This window comes from Lampris incognitus, chromosome 16, assembly GCF_029633865.1.
Source record: "Lampris incognitus isolate fLamInc1 chromosome 16, fLamInc1.hap2, whole genome shotgun sequence".
In the NCBI taxonomy this organism is placed as follows: domain Eukaryota; kingdom Metazoa; phylum Chordata; class Actinopteri; order Lampriformes; family Lampridae; genus Lampris; species Lampris incognitus.
In genome coordinates, this window is record NC_079226.1 from 32,687,148 (window position 1) to 32,714,617 (window position 27,470).

The 27,470-nt window shown below is 48.3% G+C and overlaps 1 protein-coding gene across 1 annotated transcript; it reads left to right on the plus strand.

Moving 5' to 3' along the window:
* Positions 1 to 504: 504 nt before the first annotated feature.
* Positions 505 to 26,913, plus strand: syt16 (synaptotagmin XVI). Its single transcript, XM_056295428.1, has 7 exons — positions 505 to 535; positions 4,878 to 5,114; positions 14,378 to 14,599; positions 17,520 to 17,803; positions 22,965 to 23,426; positions 25,683 to 25,872; positions 26,600 to 26,913. The coding sequence occupies exons 1-7, from the start codon at positions 505 to 507 to the stop codon at positions 26,911 to 26,913; spliced, it is 1,740 nt and encodes a 579-aa protein (XP_056151403.1).
* The last annotated feature ends 557 nt before the right edge of the window (positions 26,914 to 27,470 follow it).

The window sequence follows — 27,470 nt, forward strand, 5'->3', positions numbered from 1 at the left end:
CATGCGTCCCTGTGTGTGAATGTGCGTTTGTGTGTGTCCTTGGCTGCCTGCCTGTGTGTGTGTTTGTGTGTGTGTGTAAGTCTATGTTCTGTGTGTAAACAGTTGCATGTGTACATGTATGTATGTGAGGAATTTGTGTGTGTGTGTGTGCGCGCGCGCGCACGTGTGTCTGCATAATTGCCTGCCCGCATGTGTAACGTATGTGTGAGTGAGTATTAGCATTGGCATGCGTGAGCGCTGCTGCATTTGCATGCAGGCGCTGGCTTGTGAACCGGCGCACGTGTGACCATTAAAGCATTATCCTTCATTACGATGCAGCTGTTGACTTTCTACCCCTGCGTTGAGGAGAGCGGAGAGCGCTTTGATGAGCGTCGCAGATTAAAGTGACTGGGAGCGAGAAAGGGCTCCGCTCACTAATGAGAGAGAGAGAGGATCCTGTGGAAATGGTGCAGGGCTTCGTAGTGTTTTTTTTTTTTTTTTTTAGTTGAACAAGAGAAATGCGAAATGCCTTCTGCCTTTCTAAGCAAGTTGCAAGGTCAGTTAGTGTGTGCGCGCCTCTTCTACACTACTGAGCTGACGTTGGATGATTTGCATTATTTCTGTGTGCGCGAGCGCGCGCGCAGGCGTGTTGGAAGCCAGTCACCCCGCTAAGGTCTCTGTCGGAGAAGCAGGTGTGAGACCAGACGTTGAACCAGGGCCACTTCCTGTCCATCTGTAGGCAGACAGAGGGAGCCTCAGAGTGTCAAACACAGGGCCCTCTGTCCCTCGGCAGCTGAGAGGGGGAATCCTGGTTCACAGAAGGGCTCGAGGCGAGAGACTCTCCCCCTCCTCGTCAGATATCGAACCATTTAAAAAAAAAAGAAATAAAACATCTACCGTCACCAGATGTTCTTTGAATCTGACGTCTCTTACATAGCCTCCATTATTCGTCGTGTTTTTTTTTTTCCTCATGGTGATGGAGTGATATTTGGTCACTCTATTCTCTTCTCCCTTGCTCGTCCCTCACCTCACCTCCCCTGTCTCCTATTATTTCCCTCACTTTCCTTTCTCTCTTCTCTCCTTGTTTCTACTTATTCATCAACCCCCCCCCCCGTTTTCTCCCCAATTGTACTTGGCCAATTACCCCACTCTTCCGAGCCGTCCCGGTCCCTGCACCGCCCCTTCTGCCGATCCGGGGCCGGCTGCAGACTACCACATGCCTCCTCCGATACATGTGGAGTCGCCAGCCGCTCCTTTTCACCTGACAGTGAGGAGTTTCGCCAGGGGGACACGCTATTCCCCCCCACTTCCCCCTCGAACAGGTGCCCCGACCGACCAGAGGAGGCGCTAGTGCAGCGACCAGGACACATACCCACATCCGGCCCCCACCCGCAGACACAGCCAGTTATGTCTGTAAGGGACGCCCAACCAAGCCGGAGGTAACACAGGGATTTGAACCGGGGATCCCCGTGTTGGTAGGCAACGGAATAGACCCCCACGCCACCCGGACGCCCCATTTTTCTCTTTCTTGTCTTGCCTGCTGTCTCTTTTTTCCTCCTCTCACCTTATCTGGTGTACAGTTATGACATGTGCGCCGTCCGGAAGTAAAACGTAACGTGGCCCGTCGAGGGAAAAGAAAACCCGCGCGAATGTGCGACGGTTTCCAACATACACCCACACCTTCACGTTTTCTCCGTACGTAAACGGTCTCCAGCCAGCGTGTCGTGGAGGAACCGGGATATGCAGGCTTTTACTCCAACCAGATGATCGCGGCATCGGGTTCCGCCCCGTCTGTTTGAAGGTGTGTGTTCATTAGGGGGAACCAGCTGCTGAAAGCGCAGACCGGAAAACAGATCCCGCACGCGCTCCACCCTCGATGGCGGATAAAGGGGGGAACGGTTATTTTAAATGATCTCATCTGACACGTGTGACGATGCCGACCACGCAGGCGCACGTTTTAGAATCCTTTTATTTGCGTTCGGGGAATCAGATTATTTACACGGGAATGAAATATCACCCGTGCCGAATGTGGTTTAAGGACACAAACGGCACTGCCGCAGCGCCACGTCTGACAACAGCGGCCGAAGGGAGTTGCTTACTAGTTTTGTTGCAATGCACGTTGAAGCACACACATACACACACACACACACACACACACACACACACACACACACACACACACACACATACGTTCCTCATGGCATAGACATTAGGGTTAATTTTTTTATATATATGTGTGTTAGTGAAAGATTGGTTTAATATGCTCTCAATCTCTGTTCCTCTTGCACCTACTCCCTGACACACACCTGCACGCGCGCGCACGCGCATACACATTTAGACAGGCATGTATAGAGGCTGCTGCTTAAATATGCAGATTTGCCCCAGAACGCGCGCACACCTACGCGGCTCGCAGGTTTGGTGCCGGCTCCGTTGCCGGTTATGACAGCGGTCTCTGCAGGCGTGGACTCGTCTTCATTTGCTTTTCATTGATTCGTCGCCACTCAGAGGGGTTGCCGTGGAAACGGTAAAACACGGCCCCGCTGTGCGTCTCTGTTTGTGTGTTTGGAGGAGGCCTCGTCAGCTTGTTGAGACTGGAGTAGCTCGCCCGATCTCCTCTCTCTCTCTCTCTCTCTCTCTCTCTCTCTCTCTCTCTCTCTCTCTCTCTATCTCTATCTCACCATCTCACACACACACACACACACACTCCCTCCATCTCCTTTTTCCTTCTTACTCTCTCACTCTTGTTACTCCCTTCCTCTCCCCATCTTCTCCTTCCTGCCTCGTCTGTTCTTTGTCTCTGTACCTATATTGTTGTTCTTTTCACTCCCTGTTGCGTTTGTATCCCACATTTTCCCTCTCCCTTGGACTCTTTCTTCCTTCTCTTTCTTTGCTCTCTCTCTTTCTCTCTGTCTCTCTCCGTTCTTCCTCAGAGGTCCTCTGCCTTGTCTCATCCCCCTCGTAGTCTCTGCCCTCATAACATGCCCAAAAAAGGGCAGGATTACGATGCATGGGCTTCAGCAGGACGCCAGTCCTTGTGCCCATCGTGGTGTTTAGCTTGATATTGCTGGCCTTGTCTGGGAGCAGCAGTGGGTGGAGGGTTGTTATGTGATGTGGTTCTTCTCTCTGGAGTTGCATAACCTGCAGTCTCATGAGTGATCATCAGGTTGGCTCTGATGATCCATTTTCTACGCTGGATCTTGAGACCGCGGCATGGCTGGTTCTGTGCGAGCCCATGACATATTCTTCCTCTCTGCAATTCTTTGTGATCTCTTCGGCCGCTCCCTTCTCCCATTGCCGGCGGTAAATGAGCGATGGCAGCAAAGCTTCCTGCATGTAGATGGGTCGGAGGCCTCGTGATCTGTCCAAGCCAGGCTTTATGCTTTCAAATGTAGTATCATGCATTGACACACACTCCCTGTCAAGAAAACTTTTCTAAAGCCTCTTGATCACGGCGCTGAATCCCTGACTGTTAGATGGGAATTACACGGTGGGTTGCTGCAGCCTGCAGCCTGCTGGTGGCTTTTGTTTGCTTCAAAGAGGAAGTTGCAGACCCACACAGCCCAGCGTAACATATTGACATGGGTCTATGCCCGTCTGTGTACTGAATCGAAAGCAAATGTGTTGACGTCTTAAAACCACAGAGAGATGTGCTACTTGTTCCCCGATGTGTTAAATCAGTGTTTCCCAAGCCAGTCCCCGGGTACCACCAGGAGCCTAATCCTAGCTTTCTGCTCTGCCAGTTAGTTAAGACATTCACCTGGTAGACTTGGAGCAACATGTGGATGTAATTAACGTTTATTTACGTCGTGCGTTCACGACACAATCAACTTGACAAAGAAAGCAACTGGAAGAAGATGTTTTTTTGGGGGGGGTTTCCCCCCCTTTTTCTCCCCAATTGTCAATTTTACCCCACTCTTCCGAGCCGTCCGGATCGCTGCTCCACCCACTCTGCCGATCCGGGAAGGGCTGCAGACTACCACATGCTTCCTGCGATGCACGTGGAGTCACCAGCCGCTGCTTTTCACCTGACAGTGAGGAGTTTCGCCAGGGGGGATGTAGCGCGTGGGAGGATCACATTATTCCTCCCAGTCCCCCCCCCCCCCCGAACAGGCACCCCGACCGACCACAGGAGGCACTAATGCAGCAACCAGGACACATACCCACATCCGGCTTCCTACCCGCAGACACGGCCAATTGTGTCTGTAGGATCCCCATGTTGGTAGGCAGTGGAATAGACCGCCACACTACCCGGATGCCCCCTTTTTTTCTTTTTTCTTTTTGGATGGGAAACGCAGGCTGCACCTCAACTGCTGCGTAACGTTTTCCATTGCCAGCCAATCGGTTACTAGCATGAGGACATGGCTGTCATGCCGACAGCGTTGACGCTCCAGCTGACTGTCTGCTGACTGCAGAAGGCCCTGAGACAGCAGTACAGATATGTTATGGTTGGCTGTGTGGACGCAGCGTTTCCGGTCTTTAGCCCAATCAGGTGGTTTGTGACACTGGAGTAAGGTACAACAGTTACTGTAAACACCAAGCTCAATACATTTTGGAAAATTTGCCTTGGTGGCATCAGGGGGGAGACATATTGACAGCTCCCGGAGTTTAACAGCACAGACCGGCATACATGGTGGAGAAGAAGAACCTCGTAATCGGTGTTAGGTGATGATGCAATGTATATCAGCATAGAGCTGTGTGTGTATATAGGTATTGGTAGAATGATTTATATATACATATCAACAATTTGAATAGTAACAGTGCATACTACGAATACTAAAGTGTCACTCATTGTGTCTGTGTTTATCACTTGTACCATGCGTGCTCTCTGTGGGTGCATGGTGCGTGTGCGTGCACGTGTGTGTTTGTGTGTGTGTGTGTGTGTGTGTGTGTGTGTGCAGGCTGCCTGTTCGTGTGGTCTGATCAGTGTGTCATTGTGTGTCCCCTCTCCCTCTCCCTGCCAGTCACCCCAGAGGCCATCGGCTTCCTGTCTGCGGTGGGCGTCTTCGTCGTTGCACTGGCTGTCCTCTTCCTCTTCATCAACAAGAAGCTGTGTTTCTCACGCGTCGGTGGACTGCCCTGTCTGGAGCAGCACGGCCGGAGGAGGAAGGGCAGGGCCGGGGTCCGCCAGGGGCTCGGTGAGTGGAAGGGGGGTAGGGGATTGGGTTAATGGACACAGCCTGGGGTGTTCATAAGGGAGGGTGGTGGTGGTGGGTGGGTGGTGGGGGGGGGGGGGTCTAAAACTAGCAAGAGGCCCTGAAAGCTGTCATGGTTTATAGTTGTTATTAATAGTAGTCACTGTTTCAAATGTTATCAGCTCAATGTTAACATATAACATTTGTGGTTATTTTTATTATGACTTATTACTATTATCAGTTTTATTTATTTATTTTTTAGATTCTGGCACAAAATAGCTGGATTCTTGCTAATATCTGCAACTGCCACAACTTCCAACTCCTCATCCTCCCCTCTTTTCATATTATTTAGTAAACTCATTTATTAGCAAACATATTATAGTATTATTTAGTAAACATATTTAGAAAACTCGTTCCCCCATCCAAAGCAGTGAAACCAGAATTAGATCAGCAGGACGTGAAGGAAAGGAGGCAGTGAAGAGAGGGAAACGGCAGACAGGTGAGACTGGCGCTAATGCAATTCTCCCACAAATGAAGGTCAATTTTCACAGCCCACGTAAGCTGTCAATATAACTTAACTGTGTTGCTCTGTTATGAGGACGCTAACGTGTGTTATTCAGGGGGGGACTGGGGGCATGTTGGCACAACATTTACCCCCTCTGTGTCATTCCCAGTCACAATCACAATCACGTGTTGTTAATGGGAAGCACAATAAATGTCGTGTATCCTTTTTGATCTCTGTTTTTTTCGACTATGGAATAACAAATGACAGCGTCGAGAGCGAGCTCTGCAGATGTCTTGTCCCATCGGAGGATAAGTTTGTCCTGCTGTGTGGGACAGGGGTGTCGCACTGCATTTCTCATCAGACAGCGACCCAACCATCTCACCCTGAACGCTCACATTCCACACCAAATTATTTGTGAATGATAATAATAATAATAATAATAATAAGGTCCTGGGTTCGAAGCCCTGGGGTTGTCCAACCTTGGGGGCCGTCCCGGGTCGTCCTCTGTGTGGAGTTTGCATGTTCTCCCCGTGTCTGCGTGGGTTTCCTCCCCACAGTCCAAAGACCTGTAGGTCATGTACTAAATTGCCCCTAGGTGTGAATGTGTGTGTGTGTGTGGTCCCTGTGATGGTCTGGCGGCCTGTCCATCCAGGGTGTCTCCCCACCTGCCACCCAATGACTGCTGGGATAGGCTCCAGCATCCCCGCAACCCCAACTGGGATAAGCGGCTTGGATAATGGATGGGCTATAAATGATTTCTTATCATTCTTATGTATAGAATAACTAAACTAATCTGACTTCCAAGTATTCAATATCCAGAGGACTAAAATTGAAAACAGTTGTAAAAGCTGATAAGCTTTCTACAGCTCATCTTCAGAGTACGTATACACTGAGACCTGGAGTTTAAGCTGTTGGTGCTTCACACACACTCAACCCACGTCTCTGTTGGCTGACTGGTTGGGAGAGCTTTGATGCAGAAGTACCCTTCTTCTTCCGATGATGATGATGATGATGAGGGAGGGATTTTCTGCGCTTTTTCTAGTAGCCCATTTGCACTTTGCAGACATTTTTATTTGGAAGAGGAACCTCTCTGGGTTTCCTTTCTTCTTAAACAGCCTTTTTGCTCTGGTTTGCCTGCTTGTTTTATTGCCCACTGCCTCCCTGACTGCTATTTCAGTGAAAATGGCCCCAACTGAGTGCTCTCCTCCTCCTCAGACATCTGCTTTCTGTGGGCTAACATTAGGATGTGGTCGGATGTCCTCTCGGGGTTGGTATCCTCAGTCAGTGTTGGCACTGTTATGTGAGAGTGAACTGGTGTTGTCTGTGGTACTGGGAGAGTACACGATATGGAGTACATGATAAGAAGTACTGTTCAATCCAAAGTAAATGTATATACACAGAGGTGGGACAGCAGTAGCTCAGGAGGTAGAGCAGGTCATCTGGTAACTTGCAGGGTTGCCGGTTCGCTCCTCGGCTCCTCCTGGCAAAATGTGGAGGTGTCCCTGAGCAAGACAGCTAACCCCCAACAGCTACCAATTGAGCTGGTTGTTACCTTGCATGGTGACACCTCCATCGGTGTATGAGTGTGTGTGAGGTGCATGTGAGCCATTAATTAATTGTAAAGTGCTGTGAGTGGCTGTTGCAGTCCATGTAGATGTATTTATAGTGCTGAGGGGGAGTATTTCTCATGAGAAGATCCAGGGTTGTTCCCAGAGGAAATGCCAATGATGGAAAGACAATTATCATAAAATTCTTGTATGCTTTTAACTGTGATTCTGGCATACAGCAAGCTGTATGCAGTTTTATAAGGTGGGGCGTGGCGGGGGGGGGGGGTGTATGGGGGAAAAAGTTAAGGGGGGTGGCAAATATATATTCTCATGGGCCAGCGGAGTGGAAAGTAGAGTATCGATGGGGGCTTTTTTCAAGGCACCAATCCATAATGTACATGTGAAGGTCTTGAAGTTCAACATAGTTTTCCACTTAGCTTTGGGGGATAAAAACTGCTGTACTGAACCACAATCTGTCCTACACTCGCCTTGTATCCTAATTCGGAATCGGACTTTATTGGCCAAGTGTGCTTTTACACATACAAGGATTTTTTTCTTATCCCCCTTTTTCTCCCCAATTGTACTTGGCCAATTACCCCACTCTTCCGAGCCGTCCTGGTCGCTGCTCCACCCCCCGTCTACTTATCCGGGGAGGGCTGCAGACTACCACATGCCTCCTCCGATACATGTGGAGTCACCAGCTGCTTCTTTTCACCTGACAGTGAGGAGTTTTGCCAGGGGGGGATGCAGCGCATGAGAGGATCATGTTATTCCCCCCCTCTCCCCCCCGAACAGGCGCCCTGACTGGCCAGAGGAGGCGCTAGCGCAATGACCAGGGCGCATACCCACATCCGGCTCCCCACCCGCAGACACGGCCAATTGTGTCTGTAGGGGACGCCCGTGGTTGTGCGGCACATACATATGCATAATAATGCAACGCATAATAATTGCATAATGATTGCATAATAAAGACTTACACAGTGACTCATACAAACGTGTCTGCAGCAGCAATCAAGGTGACATTCACACCGCTACACCACAGTGCTGGGGGCTTAAATAGATTTTTTTTGTACAAATGATATGAACAGCTATTGCATAAGCACGTTCACAGCAACAAATGCAAAGCATATGGAGCCAGCTAAGCAGTTGCCAATGGGTTTTCACACACCAGGATATTGATGCCTTGTCTGCTGTGGGAGCTGGTGAAGTGCTCAAGGTGTTGAAAGAGAGAGAGAGTGAGTGAGTCAAGGTGGCTGCTGGAGTATTATGTGTGTGTGTGCCTGTGCCAGGGGGTGGGTGGGGGACAGCATGTTGATGAGTGTCACTGCCACCTTTATTCAGTTGGGGGGGGGACGTTAGTATCTGCACCAGGAAGCCAGCTGTTTAACCTCCTGTGTGGTGTGTTTGGGGGGGGGGGGGGGGTTGTTGAGCCCTTGGAGGTGCCAGTTACTTATGTATAATAAGTGGAGAGATGGGTTTTGCACACATGTAAGTCGTGGTGCAGCAGTGCTGAGGGTCGTTGCAGCTGATGTGTGCTGACCTAACTTTGCATGCCTCCTTTCTGCCGGGAAGCGCGTGTGACTCATGGACGGTTTGGTTCAGGCACAAACAGCTGTGAGAGCTTAGCCCGTGGGAGCTCTGGTTGGACGGTGTTGAATGGACCACAAACATGGTGGGAGGGAAGGACTGAGGAACAAGGGGGGAGATAGGGTGGAAAGGTTGCAAAGAGAGAATGAGAAATTAGAGTGGAGCGAAAATGCGGTTGTAGGAGAAGGTGGAAGGAAAACCGATGACAATTTTTTTTGAGATATTTTAAAAAATTATGCTCTGCACTTAACTCATCCTAGCTGTCTAGCTAGGAGCAGTGGGCAGCCGCGTGCAGCACCCGGGGACCAACTCCAGTTGGTCTTGTCATGCCTCGGTCAGGGACACAGACAGGAGTACTGACCCTAACATGTGTATCTTTTTGATGGTGGGGGAAACCGGTGCACCCGGAGAAAACCCACCACAGACACGGGGAGAACAAGCAAACTCCACACACAGGACGACCTGGGACGACCCCCCCAAGGTTTTGACAACCCTGGGGTTCGAACCCAGGACCTTCTTGCTGTGAGGCGACAGCGCTAACCACTGTGCCACTGTGCCGCCTCCAGTGGGAGGGACTCTAAACGTAAAATCACCTAAGATGGGCGAGATTGACGATGGAGAAATGGAAGAGAGGGAAAGCGAGAGAGCGATGGGAGATGGAGGGAAGCTGGACAATTTGTTTGCTCTGTAGTTTTTGGAAGGGATAAAGAGAGAAAATTGGGGGGGGGGGTGACCAAAACTCACTGTTACTACCATTGAGCTCGGCGGGAATCCATACTGAAGTGAAATGAAATGAAACAAGACACATCGAGGAGAGATGTGTATAGAGATGGGAGGAAGACGGAGAAATCCAGAGAACTTGACTTTCATTTGTAAAAGCGTCGTCGTCCTAATGACTGAATCCAATACTATGGCACGCCCTCCTATCCTGCTTGTAAAACACTGCAGATACTCGGCTCAGGGCAAGAACACCAGGAGAGAAAAAAAACCCCCAACCTATGACTGCGGACTACTTGAACAAGGCACTTGTTGTAAGGCACTTAAAGCCACTTCTGGTTCAGCGGAGCTTCTCCGTGTAGTGAGGCTCTCCCAGGAGTAAATGTGTGAAACTGTACTGCGCTTAAAAGGGAACCTCCTGTGGATGAAAAAAGATCTACGGCGGTAAATGTCGACACCAAAATATATCGATTTCAGACCAGGGGTGGGGGGGGGTCAGAAAGTGAGAGAGGAAGGCTTCATTTCCACTTTACCATTGACCGCAGACCCTCTTCTCCAATCCCACTTGTTAAACAATGGGCGAGCCACTCCCGGTTCGCTCCGGGGGATATCCAGGTTAACTCACCTGTTGCCGGGCGGGAGAGGCGTTGCTGAACCTCTGGTATTTCCAGTTGGCTCCCTGAGCAAACAACACATCCTGCTGGGGCCATTGTCAGCCGAAGCCTCGCCACGGCCGCTAATCTGTACTCCAGGAGTATCATGGAGGGGTCTGGTGTAAGGTAGAGCATTTTAAACGTTTTTACAATTTAAAAAAAAACAAGAGTCTCAGGAGACTTTTTCTTCCTTTTTTTTGCGTCACTGTGACCTTAAGCCTCAAAGAAACCGTCAGGTCTACAGATGACAGGCGCTAGTCGTTTTGTTTGCATGCACATTTAAAAAAAAGAATTGTCGAATTTTGTTTATAACATGTATTTAGATAGATAGATAGATAGATAGATAGATAGATAGATAGATAGATAGATAGATAGATAGATAGATAGATAGATAGATAGATAGATAGATAGATTGATTGATTGATTGATTGGTAGAGGCAGAGAAAATGGGATGAGAGTGATAACTTTTACATATACGTAGTTTTTTAATCAATATTTACATATAGTAGACCTGTTCTTCCTCTCATGTTCACTTACTTTACAGCTGATACTTATTATATTTAAGTTTGTCTTGTTTCACATCAAGTGTGACCTGCACGAGCGTCTCACAGAGACAAAGATGTGCTTAACTGGGGCGTCCAGGTAGCATGGCGGTCTATTCCATTGTCTGCCAACACGGGGATCGCTGGTTCAAATCCCCGTGTTACCTCCAGCTTGGTCGAGCATCCCTACAGACACAACTGGCCGTGTCTGCGGGTGGGAGGCCGGATGTGGGTATGTGCCCTGGTTGCTGCACTAGCGCCTCCTCTGGTCAGTCAGGGCACCTATTCGGGGGGGAGGGGGGAACTGGGGGGAATGGTGTGATCCTTCCATGCGCTACGTCCCCCTGGTGAAACTCCTCACTGTCAGGTGAAAAGAAGCGGCTGGGGACTCCACGTGTATGGGAGGAGGCATATGGTAATCTGCAGCCCTCCCCGGATAGGCAGAGGGGGTGGAGCAGCGACCGGGACGGCTCAGGAGAGTAGGGTAATTGGCCAAGTACAATAGGGGCGAAAAGGGGGGGGATCCAAAAAAAAAAGATGTGCTAAACTAATTGACTATCGACTGGGGATGTGTTTGACCACAAATCAGTTTCTATAATCCATCCTGTTCTTCCCATGTGTGTTTCCTGCTTACACTACAGTTTCCTCCTCCAGTCCAAACACACACGTGTGTCAGGTCAACTAGGGACTCTAACCTGCATGATAATTTGCGCATGTGTGTCCATTGTTGGATTTTGTTGCCCTGTCTTCTCTCTTTCTACCTTTCATCATATTCTTGCTAGTGTCATATCTGCCCCCTCCCCCGTAACCGTGGACTGGGTTTAGAGAGGATGGAGAATGAATCAGTAACAGCCAAGCAGGTACCGATGAGGGCCAAAGACCAACTGGCATCCTACACATTCTGTGTTCTACCACTGTCATGTTGTCATGCTCTCCCTGGTCACACACACACACCCACACACACAGAGTACATGTTTAAAATAACATGTATTTGAAAAGTATTGGGAGGGTAATATGTTGCCTGATGGCTTCCTGTCCTATACATTTTGGGGCTACGTCTCAGTTTGTACATTGTCGGTTTACTGACCAGCCTTCAACGCTGTTGCTGTCACCGATGGGAAGCCAAGTGACTCCGCCTTGCCTCACCCGCATGCTTGTGTATTGAGCAAGGGTAAACACTCTTTGAAAGGGGGGGGGGCATTGACAGGCATAGAAGCAGATGAGCGAGTTTGGTGCAGTGTGAGTGATGGCTGAGAGAGAGAGAGAGAGAGAGAGAGAGAGAGAGAGAGAGAGAGAGAGAGAGAGAGAGAGAGAGAGAGAGAGAGAGAGAGAGAGAGAGAGAGAGAGTTGACTGGAGCAATTGACTTGTTTGCACTCGTGCCCACATAGACATACACCTACACACAAATACACGCACACACTTACTCATAACATGTTTCTGAGTTGTCCCTGTTGTGCAGCTCAACTGAGCCCACGGTGCACATATGCACTGGCACACAGACACACATACACACTCAAGCTGCAACTGAATAATAAAGTTATGAGAGTGTGTGGAAGTCACGGTAACTCGAGGTTGAAAGCATTCATGTCACTCATGTCAGGGTTTGAATGAGCAGCTTTCATTCTCTCTCTCTCTCTCTCTCTCTCTCTCTCTCTCTCTCTCTCTCTCTCTCTCTCTCTCTCTCTATCGTGCTCTTGCTCTTGCTTTCACTCTTTTGTGCACTTGAAAAAATAGGTTATTTCTTCCTTCCTTTGTCTCTTTATTTGAACATTGGACTCTGAGGGAAGAGAAGCTGTCAGAATGTGGTACAGTGAGCTGCTGCTGCTGCATGGATACCCAAAGGGCTTTTGGTCCTTCAACACACACACACACACACACACACACACACACACACACACACACACACACACACACGTCTCTCAAGAACTGTTTCCATAGCTCAGTATTCATTCACTCATTCAGATAGATAGATAGATAGATAGATAGATAGATAGATAGGGATGGCTGGATAGCTGGATGGATGGATAGATAGATATAGATAGATAGATAGATAGATAGATAGATAGATAGATAGATAGATAGATAGATAGATAGATAGATAGATAGATAGATAGATAGATAGATAGATAGATAGATAGATAGATAGATAGATAGATAGATAGATAGATAGATAGATAGATAGATAGATAGATAGATAGATATGGCTGGCTGGCTGGATGGGTGGATGGATGGATGGATGGATGGATGGATGGATGGATGGATAGATAGAGAGATAGATAGATAGATAGATAGATATGGCTGGATGGATAGATAGATAGATAGATAGATAGATAGATAGATAGATAGATAGATAGATAGATAGATAGATAGATAGATAGATAGATAGATAGATAGATAGATAGATAGATAGATAGATGGATAGCTAGATAGATAGATGGATAGCTAGATAGATAGATGGATAGCTACTGGCCTGTCATTATGCTTTGAGGCTGATGTGGTCAGCTGATGGCTGTGTGCAGGGCCTTTGCTTATGTCTGATTCTGGTCGGCATGTTCATGTGTGGCCGGTAGAGCCTCGGTCTAGTGTTTATTTGCCTCAGCGGAGTGTTTGGGGAGTCGGGGTGGTGGTGTGTCTCCGTATGGTCAATGGACATTTTCCAAGCCACCGATGCCGCTTGACAGAACCTTCATTACGATACAGATTCTGTCCCTGCAACATGTACAAAACAGAGCACCTGGGTACTTGGCGGGCACAGAGGACCGGCATGTGTTGCTGCCAGGCTTTGTTTGTGGATTCGAGCATCATAACCAAATAACAGATTCTAACACTGCAGCCTGGCGAGAGCGAGGAGAGTCAGACATGTCAGAGTCAACTTGGCTAACAGCACGGCAGACTAATGGGAGCCCTGGATCACTTCTCTTTCATTTTGTCTGGATCTACAAGTGTTGGTTCACAAGCATGCGTGTGCACGTCTGTGCTTATTTGTGTGTCAGTCCAAGTCAGGTGTGAGTGCGTTCCTGTTTATGCACACGGCCGCACAGGCGTGCATGTGTACGCTGGAGCTAAATCAGAGCGTGTGTGTGAGCGTTTTACTGAACCGCATCCCTGCCTGACTCCCCGGTGAAACACGAAACAGGTGCGTGTCAATGGTGAAACAATCAATCGCCACTCGCCCACTCACTTCAGAGTCATCCCGCTGGGGGGGGGGGGTAACCATGGTAATCTCTCAGGTAGACCTGCGCTGGTGGGAGAGGCGGGGCAAGAGCGCCTGTGATTGCGTCACCCGGCTGTTGCTGGCCAATTATGGTCAAATTATGAAGTGAGCGGAGCGGCTGTGCACCCCTGTCTCAAAGTTGTAAAGGAAACGGAGCGAGTGGAGAGGGCTTTATACACCCTCGCCCCTCTTCACACAGCAATAACACACTCTCTCCCAGACACGCTGACATATTTGGTCCTCAGTCCTGACTTCTTCCTGTCTGTCTGGCTCTGCGCCACATAGATTTTATCAAACTTTCCTCTCCTCTCTCCTCCCCTGCCCTCGCCTTCTTCACTTCGGCTCTCCCTTTATTTGCCCCCCTAACTTACTTTCTTCTCGTAGAATTGCTCCGAGACGCTCCCTTTTGTCAACTCCTGTGTTTCCCTCTGTCCGTCTGCATGGGTGTGTGTGTGTGTTTGTCTACCCGTTGTGTGCATATACGACCCCCCCCCCCGCAGTGAACAGTTACGGTGACGACGACGAAGTGAGTAGTTCCTCTGACAGCGAGGAAGAGGTCCTGAAGCAGTTTGAGATCTCCGTGTCGCGCTCCCAGAGCTTCCGTTTGGCCGCGGGTTCGAACCTCGCTGACCCACAGCTCCAGACCCAGCCCGCACCGGGCCGACGGCACAAATTCACCCGCCTCCTCTCGGATCAAGAAGAGGGGAGCACAGACTGTGAAGGTGTGAGCGCACACACTTCACACCTGAACACGAACACACACACACACGCACACAATCAAATTGATCCTCACAAATATAACTGAATAAGAACAAACACACACACACACACACACACACACACACACACAAAGATTCTAGAAAATTATTGCTAGTGTTAGATTTTGGGGGGTTAAGTGGGGTTTATGGTGCCAGGACAACTCCAGTTGTGCCATATACTATATACATGTATAGAACCACCGGTGTCATGTCACTGGTGTCACTCAAAGAGGAGGGGATATTGAGGGCAGCTACAAAGGCACAGCCCACCAGTAAATCCACTTAACGTTGTATAATCCCAGCATAGAATTTGCCCAAGTGCAGGTGTCCACATTCACAAAGTCCGCCGCACAAACAACACAGAAGCACCAGCGTGATCCTCCAGTAATCCCACTCAGTGCAATTGAGCCGACCTAACTTGCCCAAAAGGCCCAAAATAACATTTTTATCGCAGATTAGAGGGCCGTAAAGAGCTCAGGCAGGCTAAGCATAATTGGACCACCGTTGCCGGATGTGTGCGGACAGATAGCGGTCCCCTCTCCCTGGCGCTTTAGATTAATTAGAAAACTGGTTTGCACTCTGACAGTCTCCGCTGTCTTGAGAAGGATTTAATGGGGATCAGGAGGGGAGTTGACAGAACAACAGCCTAAAGGTCTGCCATACAAAAGAGGGTAAAAGGGTGCGTAACCAGGGCAGGAATCAAACTCATTTGCTCCGAAGGCCACAGCGGCTGGCGGATTGTAAAGATTAACTGACACTCTTTCACAAGCCAAATGGAGTTTTAAGAAGAGAAAATGTCAGCCAGACATAAGGCTGCAATGATGAACCATGTCTATGATATGCCCCTACAGGGATTAGCAGCTGTAGATTAATACAGTTTATTCGATCTGATTTTAATTGTGCCCTGTGATTTTAGTCTCCACAGCACACTGGCACATGGCATCATTCTGAAATGCTCATTTTAATGTCTACACGCCCTGTGGTTGGAAATAGTCAAGTGGTTGCATAAGATTGAGAGGATGTTAGGGAATTGTAATGCTGGTTGATATTAATGGCACAAATACACACATACACACACAGGTGTGCATACATGTACACACATTAACAGCTGCTCGCACACAGCCACACTGGATTCTGGGGACGTTCAAACATCCTTGAGATGGGTGTCTGGGTTGTGTAGCAGTCTGTTCCGTTGTCTACCAACATGGGGCTCGTCGGTTCGAATCCCTATGTTATCCGGCTCGGTCGGGTGTCCCTACTGACACAATTGGCCATGTCTGCGGGTGGGAAGCCGGATGTGGGTATGTGTCCTGGTCGCTGCACTAGCGCCTCCTCTGGTTGGTCGGGGGTGCCTGTCCAGGGGGGAGGGGGAACCGGGGGAAATAGCGTGATCTCCCATGCGCTACGTCCCCCTGGTGAAACTCCTCACTGTCAGGTGAAAAGAAGTGGCTGGCGACGCCACACGTATCGGAGGACGCATGTGGTAGCCTGCAGCCCTCCCCAGATCGGCAGAGGGGGTGGGGCAGCGACCAAGACAGCTTGGAATTGTGGGGTAATTGGCCGGATACAATTGGGGAAAAAAAGAGGGGGAAAAATCCTTGAGATGGTTCCAGAAGGTGCTGTACAAGCTGAGGCTGAGATCAATCTCACTGTTATTTCATTCACTGTAAGACACTTGGGGAGTATAAGAGTTTTTTTTAAGAATGACTATTTTAATCAGAGGTTTCACTCTGCCTACAGTAAAGACTGACTCCGCCCCCCCCCCATCTTTTCCCCCCAATAGTACCCGTCCAATTACCCCACTCTTCCGAGCCGTCCCGGTCGCTTCTCCACCCCCTCTGCTGATCCGGGGAGGGCTGCAGACTACCACATGCCTCCTCCGATACATGTGGAGACGCCAGCCGCTTCTTTTCACCTGACAATGAGGAGTTTCACCAGGGGGACATAGCGCATGAGAGATCACCCTATTCACCCCCAGTCCCCCCCCCCCGAACAGGCGCCTCTACCGACCAGAGGAGGCGCTAGTGCAGCAACTAGGACACATACCCACATCCGGTTTTCCACCCGCAGACACGGCCAATTGTGTCTATAGGGACGCCCGACCAAGCCGGAGGTAACACGGGGATTTGATTCGGCGATCCCTGTGTTGGTAGGCAACAGAATAGACCGCTACGCTACCCGGATGCCCCGAAAGACTGACATTTAAACTGTTTTCAGTTCAGGCTCCTTGGAGTAAGCCTTTATGAAATGGGGTGTCTGTGGTTTTTAACGTGAAAGTTCGATCAGTAAATTAATCAAGCTGCGATACTTAGTGCCTTGTGTCGGCTGATACAATAAAGTGTGCTACACACTACAAACGAACTACTTCGAATGACTCATCGACCACGTCCATCCATCCATTATCCAAACTGCTTATCCTGCTTCCTGCTCTCAGGGTCGTGGGGATGCTGGAGCCTATCCCAGCAGTCATTGGGCAGCAGGCGGGGAGGCCGATGGGCCATCACAGAGCTCGATTGACCACATAAGGCAGCGAATTCATCCGTACCTTTTCCGAGCAGCTAGTCGAAAGTGGGACGAGAAGCTGCCCATCATAGAGAGTGATGGAACGATAAACAGGAAGTCTTTGTAATCTTGATGCAGGGAGTCAAACAAATGCGGATATAGGTGAACATACCACATGTTTATGGTTAGCCGTTAATGTGGCAACGGAAGTAGTGTGAGGAAGCGGGCAGACCGGATTTGAAGACCACTTAAAACCCAACCTAACTACACCTGCAGAAAGTGGGCACACATTCACCATCTTGTTGGTCAGTATCAAATCTCTGTGCTGGGGATGTGATATAATGAAGAGTGTATTTTAATGCATAAACTATTCTGCCACCAGACATGGATGCCCAAAGCAGACAGGGCGTACAGGACCCCCTTTCCTACGGGGCTGAAGAGAGAGAGGGGGTCTCCACGTACTCTCTGGACACACCCGACGGCGTGGAGGGGCCCCTAAGAGAGGGATCGATGGGGACCGGTGGCTCGGTGGGCACGGCAGCCAGCCCCAGCCCCAGTATGAGTTGCCAGGCCACAGACGGCAGCCTGGAGATGGAGACGGCCGTGGACCAGCAAGGCTACAATAACCACGACCCCACAGACAGCTCCTCTGCCTGGAGCCCTGAGGTACTGCAGCATGGCTTGTTGATTTATTTTCATGATTACAGCATGGAGTAATGACATGCTAACATGTTAAATATTATCCATGGTGACTCTTAGTCACTATAGATAAGTAAACCACCAGAGGTTCAGAGTTTGCCTCAAAGCTCTGGAATGTAGCTGTTGTGTAGGCCAAATAGTACAGTTCAGTCACAAGACGGTTACTTCAACCCCTCCAACCGAGGATAGGGATGAAAACACTGTCAATTTAGTCAAACATGGACATTTTTTACATTGAACAGGTCAAATCCAATAGGAAGACCAGTATCCAATCTAGTATAGGAATAGGAATAATTGACGCTGGTCTTCATTTTTGGTGAACTGGCGTTTCATGTTTCACGTGGAATTGAGTGTAGTGTGTTTTACTTTTTCACATTGGCTTTCTTAATAGCAAAAGGTGAAAAAAAAAACATCTAGTCCCCCGGCAGAGCTGCTCAGCGGCAGACAGACAGTTGTGGTCATGCTGGGCAACTCCCAGTGGCCAGCAGTAGGAGGCTGTTGTTGTACTGGGCACCTCCCAGGTGGTAATGTGTGAAACAGTAGTTTTTCCTCCAGAAATGTTCTATTAGTGGGCGGTGAAGTCTGGGGTCGGGATGATGGCGGCACGTACAAGAAGGAGCAGTACATAGAAGGTGAATAAACAGCCAATCAAAATCATGTTCTTAGAAACTTGACTCAGGAGAAGGTGGGATCTTGTCAGGAGTCAAGTTTTTTTGTATAGCCCAAAATCACAAAGTAGTCCCGAAGGGCTTTACATCCATCCATCCATCCATTATCCCAACCGCTTATCCTGCTCTCAGGGTCGCGGGGATGCTGGAGCCTATCCCAGCTACAATCAATACAATATACAACAATGTACGACACACTCTATCCTCGGACCCTTGACCCGAATGAGGAAAAGCTGCACAAGAGAAACCATCAGAAAAAATATATATGGGAGAAGCCTCAGGAAGAGACCAACAGAGGAGGGATCTCTCTCAGAGGACAGACAGACATGCAATAGTTGTTGAATGCACAAAATACACAAAAGTGACAAAATCATAATATAACATCATAGATTATACACAGAGTGAGGTAATGTAGCATGCATACAGCTAATGTATAACATTTAGCAAATTTAAATGGACACGGTAATAAAATTGTAAAGAGAGCTCAAGTCATATTTAGTGAATCTGTGACCATCCATGACTACGTCAAGAACCCCCACACAGAGCCGGCGGGACCCCCGCGCCACAAAACCAGCTCTGTTCAATGGGGCCCTGCAAAGAAAATGGACTTCACATGTGCTCACCATGTGCTCACATATACATATATTTCTCTATCATAGGAACACTGGTGTGTGTGTGTGTGGGTGTGTGTGTGTGTGTGTGTGTGTGTGTGTGTGTGTGTGTGTGTGTGTGTGTGTTATTCCTGTAGAATCTTGTCCAAACGAGTGATGATCAGACAACAATTGTCCAATGGGCACCACTGGCACAACAGCAGTGAGTGTGTGACAGTAGAGCTGTAGAGCCAAGTGGTTCTGTGTGCATGGTTCTGTGTGGGTCACCGCCAAAGTGGCAAGACCTGTTGTGAACTAACGTACCCGTGTAAACCAGGGTACATTTTCTAGTGTTTTGAATACAGACATTTACATTTTCAAGGTATTCCTATGTGTAGTAAAATTGTTTTCCTTAAGGGGAAAGGAGGTAGGGGCGTCCGGGTTATGTGGTGGTCTATTCCGTTGCCTACCAACACAGGCATCGCCAGTTCAAACCCCCGTGTTACCTCCAGCTTGATCGGGCATCCCTCCAAACACAATTGGCCATGTGTCTGCAGGTCGGAAGCCGGATGTGGGTATGTGTCCTGGTCGCTGCACTAGCGCCTCCTCTGGTCGGTCGGGGCACCTGTTCGGGGGGGGGGGGGTTGGGACTGAGGGGAATAGCGTGATCCTCCCACACGCTACATCCCCCTGGTGAAACTCCTCACTGTCAGGTGAAAAGCAGCTGGCGACCCCGCATGTATCGAAGGAGGCGTATGGTGGTCTGCAGCCAGGGTGGAGCAGCAACGAGGGTGGCTCAGAAGGGTGGGGTAATTGGACAAATACAATTGGGGAGAAAAGGGGGGGGGCAGTTGCTTTGCTGGGAGGGTAGGGATGATCTAGCGAGCAGCTGCTCAAATCAGGTGGGTGTAGTGCCTGCTAAAGAAAGGGAAAAGCCTTCCCCAGACGGGTGGGGGAGTTTCTTCCCAAAGCAGATGACAGAATCTAATCGCAAAGATTCTAAGTTTGTAAATGTTCAACGGCGCCCCCCTCCCTTGACTGCCAGTGAGTTTACCCGTAACCCTGCAGCTTCCCGTCATGCTCATCTGAAGTAGTGTGTTGTCGCCAAGCTGGAGAGTGTCTTGTAAGAGTTTCACATTCTTACTCCTCTGTGTTTTCCTTTCTACTTGATTATGGATGGAGCGAGTCAGCCATGGCTTTCTGAGGCCCCCGGAGCGCTGTGTAAATACTAGATATCTCCCTCCGTCCCCACGCTCCACCATCTAACAAACAGAGAGTCATGAATATTAATCAACAACTGGAGAGAAAGACGGAGACAGAGAGAGAGGCAGTGTGTGTGCATGTTTGTCTATACATATGCACGTCCACATGGTATAGACTGTGTGTGTGTGTGTGTGTGTATTGAATGTTACAGGGTGATCATGATTGCAGACAGTGTTAGCATTATTATGTATGTATTAGGATGTTTTTGTATGCGGTAGTTGTGGGGAGGGTTTTTTTTTTGAAGATGGCCCAGCAGAGTGCAGTCAGTGTGTTAGTGTGTCTAAGTGCTAATGTGTCCTGATTGATTTTGTGCCCAGTTAAGGAGAGAGAGAGAGACAGAGAGAGAGACAGAGAGAGAGAGAATGGGAGAAAGAGTGTGAGTGAGTGGGCAGGTGGTGCTGGCTATTGCTGTGGGCATCTAGCCTATCTCCAGGGCTGCCCAAGGCTCAGGAGTGTGTGTGTGTGTGTGTGTGGGTCTGCTTTTATGTGTATATTTAGGGATCGAATCTAACAACCTCTCAATCACCAGCTCACAGTTAGAAATTGGGAGCAATCTGTTCGTTAAATGCCTCCCACACACACACACACACACACACACACAGAAAAAGATGTTGACTGGAGCAGGCTGGATCACTCAGTTTTTGGTGCCTTGTTGTATTCTGTGATAATACTAGTACCAACAATATGACCGCTTACAACAACTGCGAGGGACAGCGGGTCTCCTCGGTGCTGTCGGAGCAGTGCTGTATGTAGTTCATCATAAAACTAGCCCTGGAAACATGACTGCTACTGCTGTTCCAGTATGAGTAGCTCTCCTTCTGGAACCGCTGAAAATTATAATGATGATAAGGATAAGAAGAAGGGAGGATGAAGGAAAGAGGGAAATTTCTTTTGTAGAGCGCCAATTTCTGATCAGATCGTGTGTTTTGTTTTTTTTTTTTTTTTTGAGGCAGCTTGTTTCTGTGTTCCTGCTAATCAGGTGAACCGCTCTGGGAGTGTAATCTTGGCACGCCGACCTTCTGATCCGCACCTTCAATAGACCGGAGCCACTGAGCTGTCATTATCTTATCTCCTCCGCGGTCGCCATGGCGACACCAACACTCAGCCCCGCTCTGTCAACACGGAGCTACAATCGATGTTTTGTTTGCTGACCGTACGAGTGGCTGCTTGGTTGTATGCCGGCGATGAGGTGGTAAAGGAGGTGGGGGTGGGCAGGGGGAGTTCATGGGCTTTCGAAATGAAAGGCCGTTTGGGAAACCTTGGAGAGTTATTCAGGTTGGAAATGTACAGAACGCCGTGCAAGGCTCTTCGAAGAACGGCGAGGGCTGAATGGTTGGGGTCCAACAAATCCGAGTTACAGATCAGTTGTTTAGCCGCCGTTGTTACTCAGAGATACTTGTAATGGGTGAGCGGGGGTGGGTTTCAGTGTCTTGCTCAAAGACGGAGGCAACACTCGAAAATGGCTGAAATCCGTTTAAAATGGCGAGGGGGTTTCTTATAAATTTATTTGTCATTTCATTCCATGCACCTGCACGCATGAAATGAAACGAAATATAGTTTCCCACAGCAGTGTAACACAAAGACAAAAACGCATCCAAACTACAAGAACACATATATCCAACATCCATCCATCCGTTATCCAACCTGCTTATCCTTCTCTCAGGGTCGTGGGGGTGCTGGAGCCTACCCCAGCAGTCACTGGGCGGCAGACGGGGAGACACCCTGGACACAGCCAAAATAAATAAAATTTCACTGTCCAAGAGAGCGAACGCCAGGATGACTGTCAGAACTGCCGGTCTGCATGGGCTAGCAGTTAGCTTAGCCTGCCCCGCTTCCGTGTACTGTCAGACCGTAGAGTTTGTTTGATATTACTTATAGGTGTTATACAGACCCATCAGTTATTACAATATAAATAGTGGCAAAGACAAATTTTCACAACTTCAAAAGATATTGGCGGAAACATAATAGCGGACCCTTGTCGTTAGGAGCTCCATGTCTGTGGTTGTTAAGCACCACTGTCTGTTTTGGGGATCTGAACCTTCAGTTGTGTGTTTATGTGGGACCGTCTCCCTGATTACGAGAAGGCTGTACAAGGAACCTTTCCCTATTCGTTCAGTTGGGGATTGTTTAAAGTGCTCTCGGACTGCCTTTTAGAAAACCCAAGATAAATCCCTAGGTTTTAGAGTGGTGAGTAAATACAGTACATTCATGTCACTGTGAAGGACGACAATTATGATGGGTCGCTCCAGGAACGAATGGGCTGGAATTAATCAATGTCCAGATGAAGGGTAACTGTTTGTTCACCCTTGTTCCCCTGGGCCATAGCCTTTCCATTCACATCACAGATAGTGAACGCTGGTTAATTATCGGTGATGTAAGTCATCTTAATTTGTTCTAGACAGTGACTACCAACAATGTTGCCTTAAACAAATCATCACTCCCTTTTCGCCAGTGATGATTGGCCAGCGAGTTAATTATATTTTTATAAGATTTTTTTTAACCTTCCTGGCACAAGCTACCCTTTTTCCCTTTCTGTCTTTATCTTATTGTATTAATCATATATGCAAATTAATTTACTTTTGTTCTCTATATTTTCCATTCTCCTAGCAAGAACAGCCTCCCCCAGAGGATGCCCTACCTCGACCGGTCCGCTCCTCCCCTCGACCCCCCATCTCAAAATGCGGTGACCTGATCCTCTCCCTAGAGTACCGGCCCGATTTGGAAAAGCTCCAGGTATCCGTGATTGCTGCCCGGGACATCCCCGACAAGGCCCGCAGCGGAATGGACTCCTGGCAGGTCCATATGGTCCTGCTCCCTGCTAAAAAGCAGCGGCACAAGACCTCGGTCCAGAGAGGCTCGTTTCCCCACTTCAATGAGACCTTCCGCTTCTCACGTCTGGAGCCATCGGACCTGGCCTTGTCAGCCCTCAGGTTCCGGCTGTACGCCCTGGGCGGCAGGATGTCTCGCGAGCGCATGATGGGAGAGAAGCTACTGAGACTGGGTGGACTGGACCCAGATGGGGGCACCATGGAGACGACGCTGGTCCTCGAGCCTCGCAGTAACCTAAAGGTGAGAGACTTGTCCACAACTAGAAACACTGAGATGTGATTGGCAATCGTTGTCCTCGAGAATGTTGGCTAGCGCTTTGAAATATTGGGGTAGAAGATCAGATACAGACAAATGGACTAATCCAGGTGAAATGAAACAGTCTGCCCCCCCCCATTCAAACATCTTTACCTACTGGAGGATTAAACTTTGCCCACTTATTTTTTGCGAATTTACATAATTTTTCTGGCATGTTCAACTGCCATTATGTCATGTTATGTCATGTTATGCGCCATGAGATGAAGGTTTCCGAAATATTGTCTGATTATTTCAGGCGGAAGCCTTCTTTCCCTGTACACAACAAAAATGTGAACCATAGCATCTTGTCATAGCACATTGCACAGGGCAACATACTGAAAGTGTCACCTAACTGCTTTCATATTGAAAGGGATCTGGTGGCAAACACCTCCAACTCCTCCCACCAGATGAGACGACTACCCACCCAGATTGTTACCCTGATCTTAACCACACCAAACCCATACCTAAACTTAACCAGGAGGTGGGAGGAGTTGGAGGTCTCTCCAAGTCTGCCGCCAGACTCTTTTGCTCAAATTTCAACAAGCATAACCCCACCTGCCATGCACATAGACTCACACCAAATCACCCCGAGTCTCAAAAAATTTAATATGTGCAGGCATCTCATTTTTGCCCCTATGACTGGGCTAAGAACCTGGGGAAATGATAATCCCTGTGGGGAAATTCACCCTCTGCATTTAACCCATCCCAACACACCAACTGGAAGCAGTGGGCAGCCACATAGCTAGGAGCAGCACCCGCCATTATAAGAAGGGCAGGTTAGAATTCCTGCTTTAATTATCACAGATTAAGCCAGGGGGTCACTGTGTCATTTGTAAGGGATGACATGTTAACTGTTGTTTTTTCACTTGTTTTCTACTTGAAGCCATAAAGGGAAAGGGAACCAGAATCAGGTCAATGACAGCTGTTGTGATCCAGTATAAGACAGAAATATCAGAATCGTGTTTATTGGCCATGTAGGTTTGCCCATACATAGAATTTGATTCCGTTTTTGTGGCTCTCTCAGTGTACTTAACATAGAATAACAACACTACAGCACAACAATCTTCAGATATATAGTACACAAGGATTGACTTATACAGGCGAAATAAGAGGTGATAGGGTGCAATGGTGCAGAGACTATATCAGAGATGTTGAAATAGATGTTAGCAGGTTACTTACATACATGCTTGAGGTAGATGTACATGACAGAGCATACCAGTATGCATACAATGTACAGTACAGTATATACATAAATAAATAAATATGGTCACTTTTTCTCATTTAGTCATAAATGTAACAGCTGATGAGACGAAATATTTCCACAATTTGATGGTGAAGATGTACCGACCTGAACCTATCTCAGCATTCGTGATTTCAAACCTCTATTTAATCAGGAAGTCGCCTTGAGACTAAGACTCACTTTTAAGAAACAGGATAAAAATACAGTTGAGGCGGGTGCTGATGGTGTTGTCCTCAAGTATCTTGACAAGCATTTTAGATTCTCCAAGAGTGACCAGCTCTTTGTGCGTTAAAGGAAGATTCATGACAAAAATACAGTTAGGAAGATAATTGGTGAATGTTGAAAATGAAGAGCTCATACCACTAGGATATCTGTCTCCGAAAGTCACATTTTAAGAAGCCTTCCCTCATCGTGAACAGTTTCAGGAATGCCGCCATTGAGACTATTTTAACCCTCAGATAAATCCCCCAGCTTGCTTGTGTAAATGTTCTGACATCACACATGACCAGTAAAGACTTGCGGGCCATTACAACAACTGTTTCTGATGCCATTTTACTAAAGGACGTGTAGTCTAATTTGTACTTGCCGTCTTGCGAGCCACTTTCCACCATCTTGTCTGTGGATGTTGATTTCGGCTTATGCGTTTTGTCCCCTCTGGATTGAACATTGACACCGGTGAAGTTTCTCACCACTGAGCCTACGCGTAGGCATGCTGCAGAAAGCATGGCGCCTCCTAGTGGTGGAAGAACAGCGGTACAAAATCACTCAAGTTTCTCATAAATGGTCAAACATACCTGAAACTGTTCTTACAGGCTCTCGATATTACAAGAGACCAACCCAGCATATATTTACGTGACATTTATTATCCCTTTCACTCGCACTGCAGAGAGTTGCAGGTAGAGGGAGTAGAGTACATGAGACTCATACACAAGTCATGACGAATCTCTCTTCTCCCTGCTAAGACCGTGGACTCTCAGCTGAGCCTTTCTGCTGTGTCCCAGAGCGACAGCGCCTCCTCCACTCAGTCTCTGACGCACGGCGGAGTCCCGGAGCTCCTGGTGGGCCTCTCCTACAATGCCACCACGGGACGCATGTCTGTGGAGCTCATTAAGGGGAGCCACTTCCGCAACCTTGCCATCAACAGACCCCCAGGTTAGCAGCTAGCTAGCAGCTGCTCGCAGATGAGCAAGGGCAAGAGAATTTGTTTTGCTGTAGGAAGATTCGGACACAAACAAATGGACATGCAGGATAACTCTTCTACACACCAAAACTAGACTAACTTGTCCAAAGTTTTTCTTTTCTTTTTTTTTATACCTACTTATCAAAAAGTATAAGACAGTTTTGAAAGTTCAGTGTCCACAAGTTACACTATCGAGAGCCGACAGTCTGATGTTTATCAACCACTAGTGGCCTCCTGCTTTGGTTTAATATATTCAGTAAAGTCACATAATTAAAATCACACAGCATGTGTTTGTTTATTTTATTTGATGATCAGTAACACAACCAATCTCATCTCAGTTCTTAACCAATGTGCTATTTATTTCACTTTTTGGAGGCAGGGGTTGAGGGATGGGGGTACTCAATGTTTGAGGTGCTCAAGTTTCTCAGCGCCCACAGAGCTAACACCTATGCATGTACCTTAGGGAGTTGTTCCTTATCCGATGCGAGGGTCTAAGGAGAGGATGTTATGTTGCTGTAAAGCCCCTTGAGGCAAATTTGTAATTTGTGATATTGGGCTATACAAATAAAATTGGATTGGCTTGACGTGACTCATCCAAAATTTCTCATCACTTGATAACATATCCCTCCTCCCATTCTTTTTTTCCTGCTCCCTTCATTACGCTCTAACACCCTCACCCCCCTCTCGTCTCTTGTCCAGACACGTATGGCAGGCTGACTCTGCTCAACTCCATGGGCCAGGAGATCTCACGGTGCAAGACGTCAGTGCGCCGGGGCCAGCCTAACCCCGTCTACAAGGAGACCTTCGTCTTCCAGGTGGCCCTCTTCCAGCTGTCGGATGTCACGCTCATGGTGTCCATCTATAACCGCCGCAGCATGAAGCGTAAGGAGATGGTGGGCTGGATCGCCCTTGGCCAGAACAGCAGTGGGGAGGAGGAGCAGCTCCATTGGCAGGACATGAAGGAAAGCCGAGGACAGCAGGTCTGCCGCTGGCACATCCTTCTAGAGGCCTAGAGGAACTTAACGCCCTGCCTCTACCTCACCACAGCCGGGCCGCCTCTCCACTCTCTTTAAATTATTTAGAAAAAAAAAAGCAAGCAATTGGCCAGCCTAATTTTGCTAACTGTATTAATATTTTCTATTATTTGATTTATTCTTGATTCAGAAAGCAAGAGGGAGAGACAGAGCAAGTGAGGTATGGGGAAACAGGTCAGGTGAGCTTCAGCTTCAGCCACTGGTAATGGCTTTGCAAAGTTCAGAGGGACCCAAATAACCCAACTGTGTCTCTGGACGCAGTCCCTCCACTGTCTTTAAAACCAGGTCAAACCTCACTGACTTGTTAGCTTTAAGGGTACATTTGAAATTTAGGTGCATGAGATGTGCTAAAATTAATTTAAAATCCTGTTGTTTTTGTTTTTTTTGCCTATCTGGCTAGTCAGTAGAGATGTAGGCCGAGCCATAGTGTGCTATGACTTGCCCCAGCTAGCCTGAACAGAGCTAACGGAAAAAGGAGCACAGGTATATGTCCTAAATGCAGGAGATGAGGACGGTTTGATTTGCATTTGTGGCCA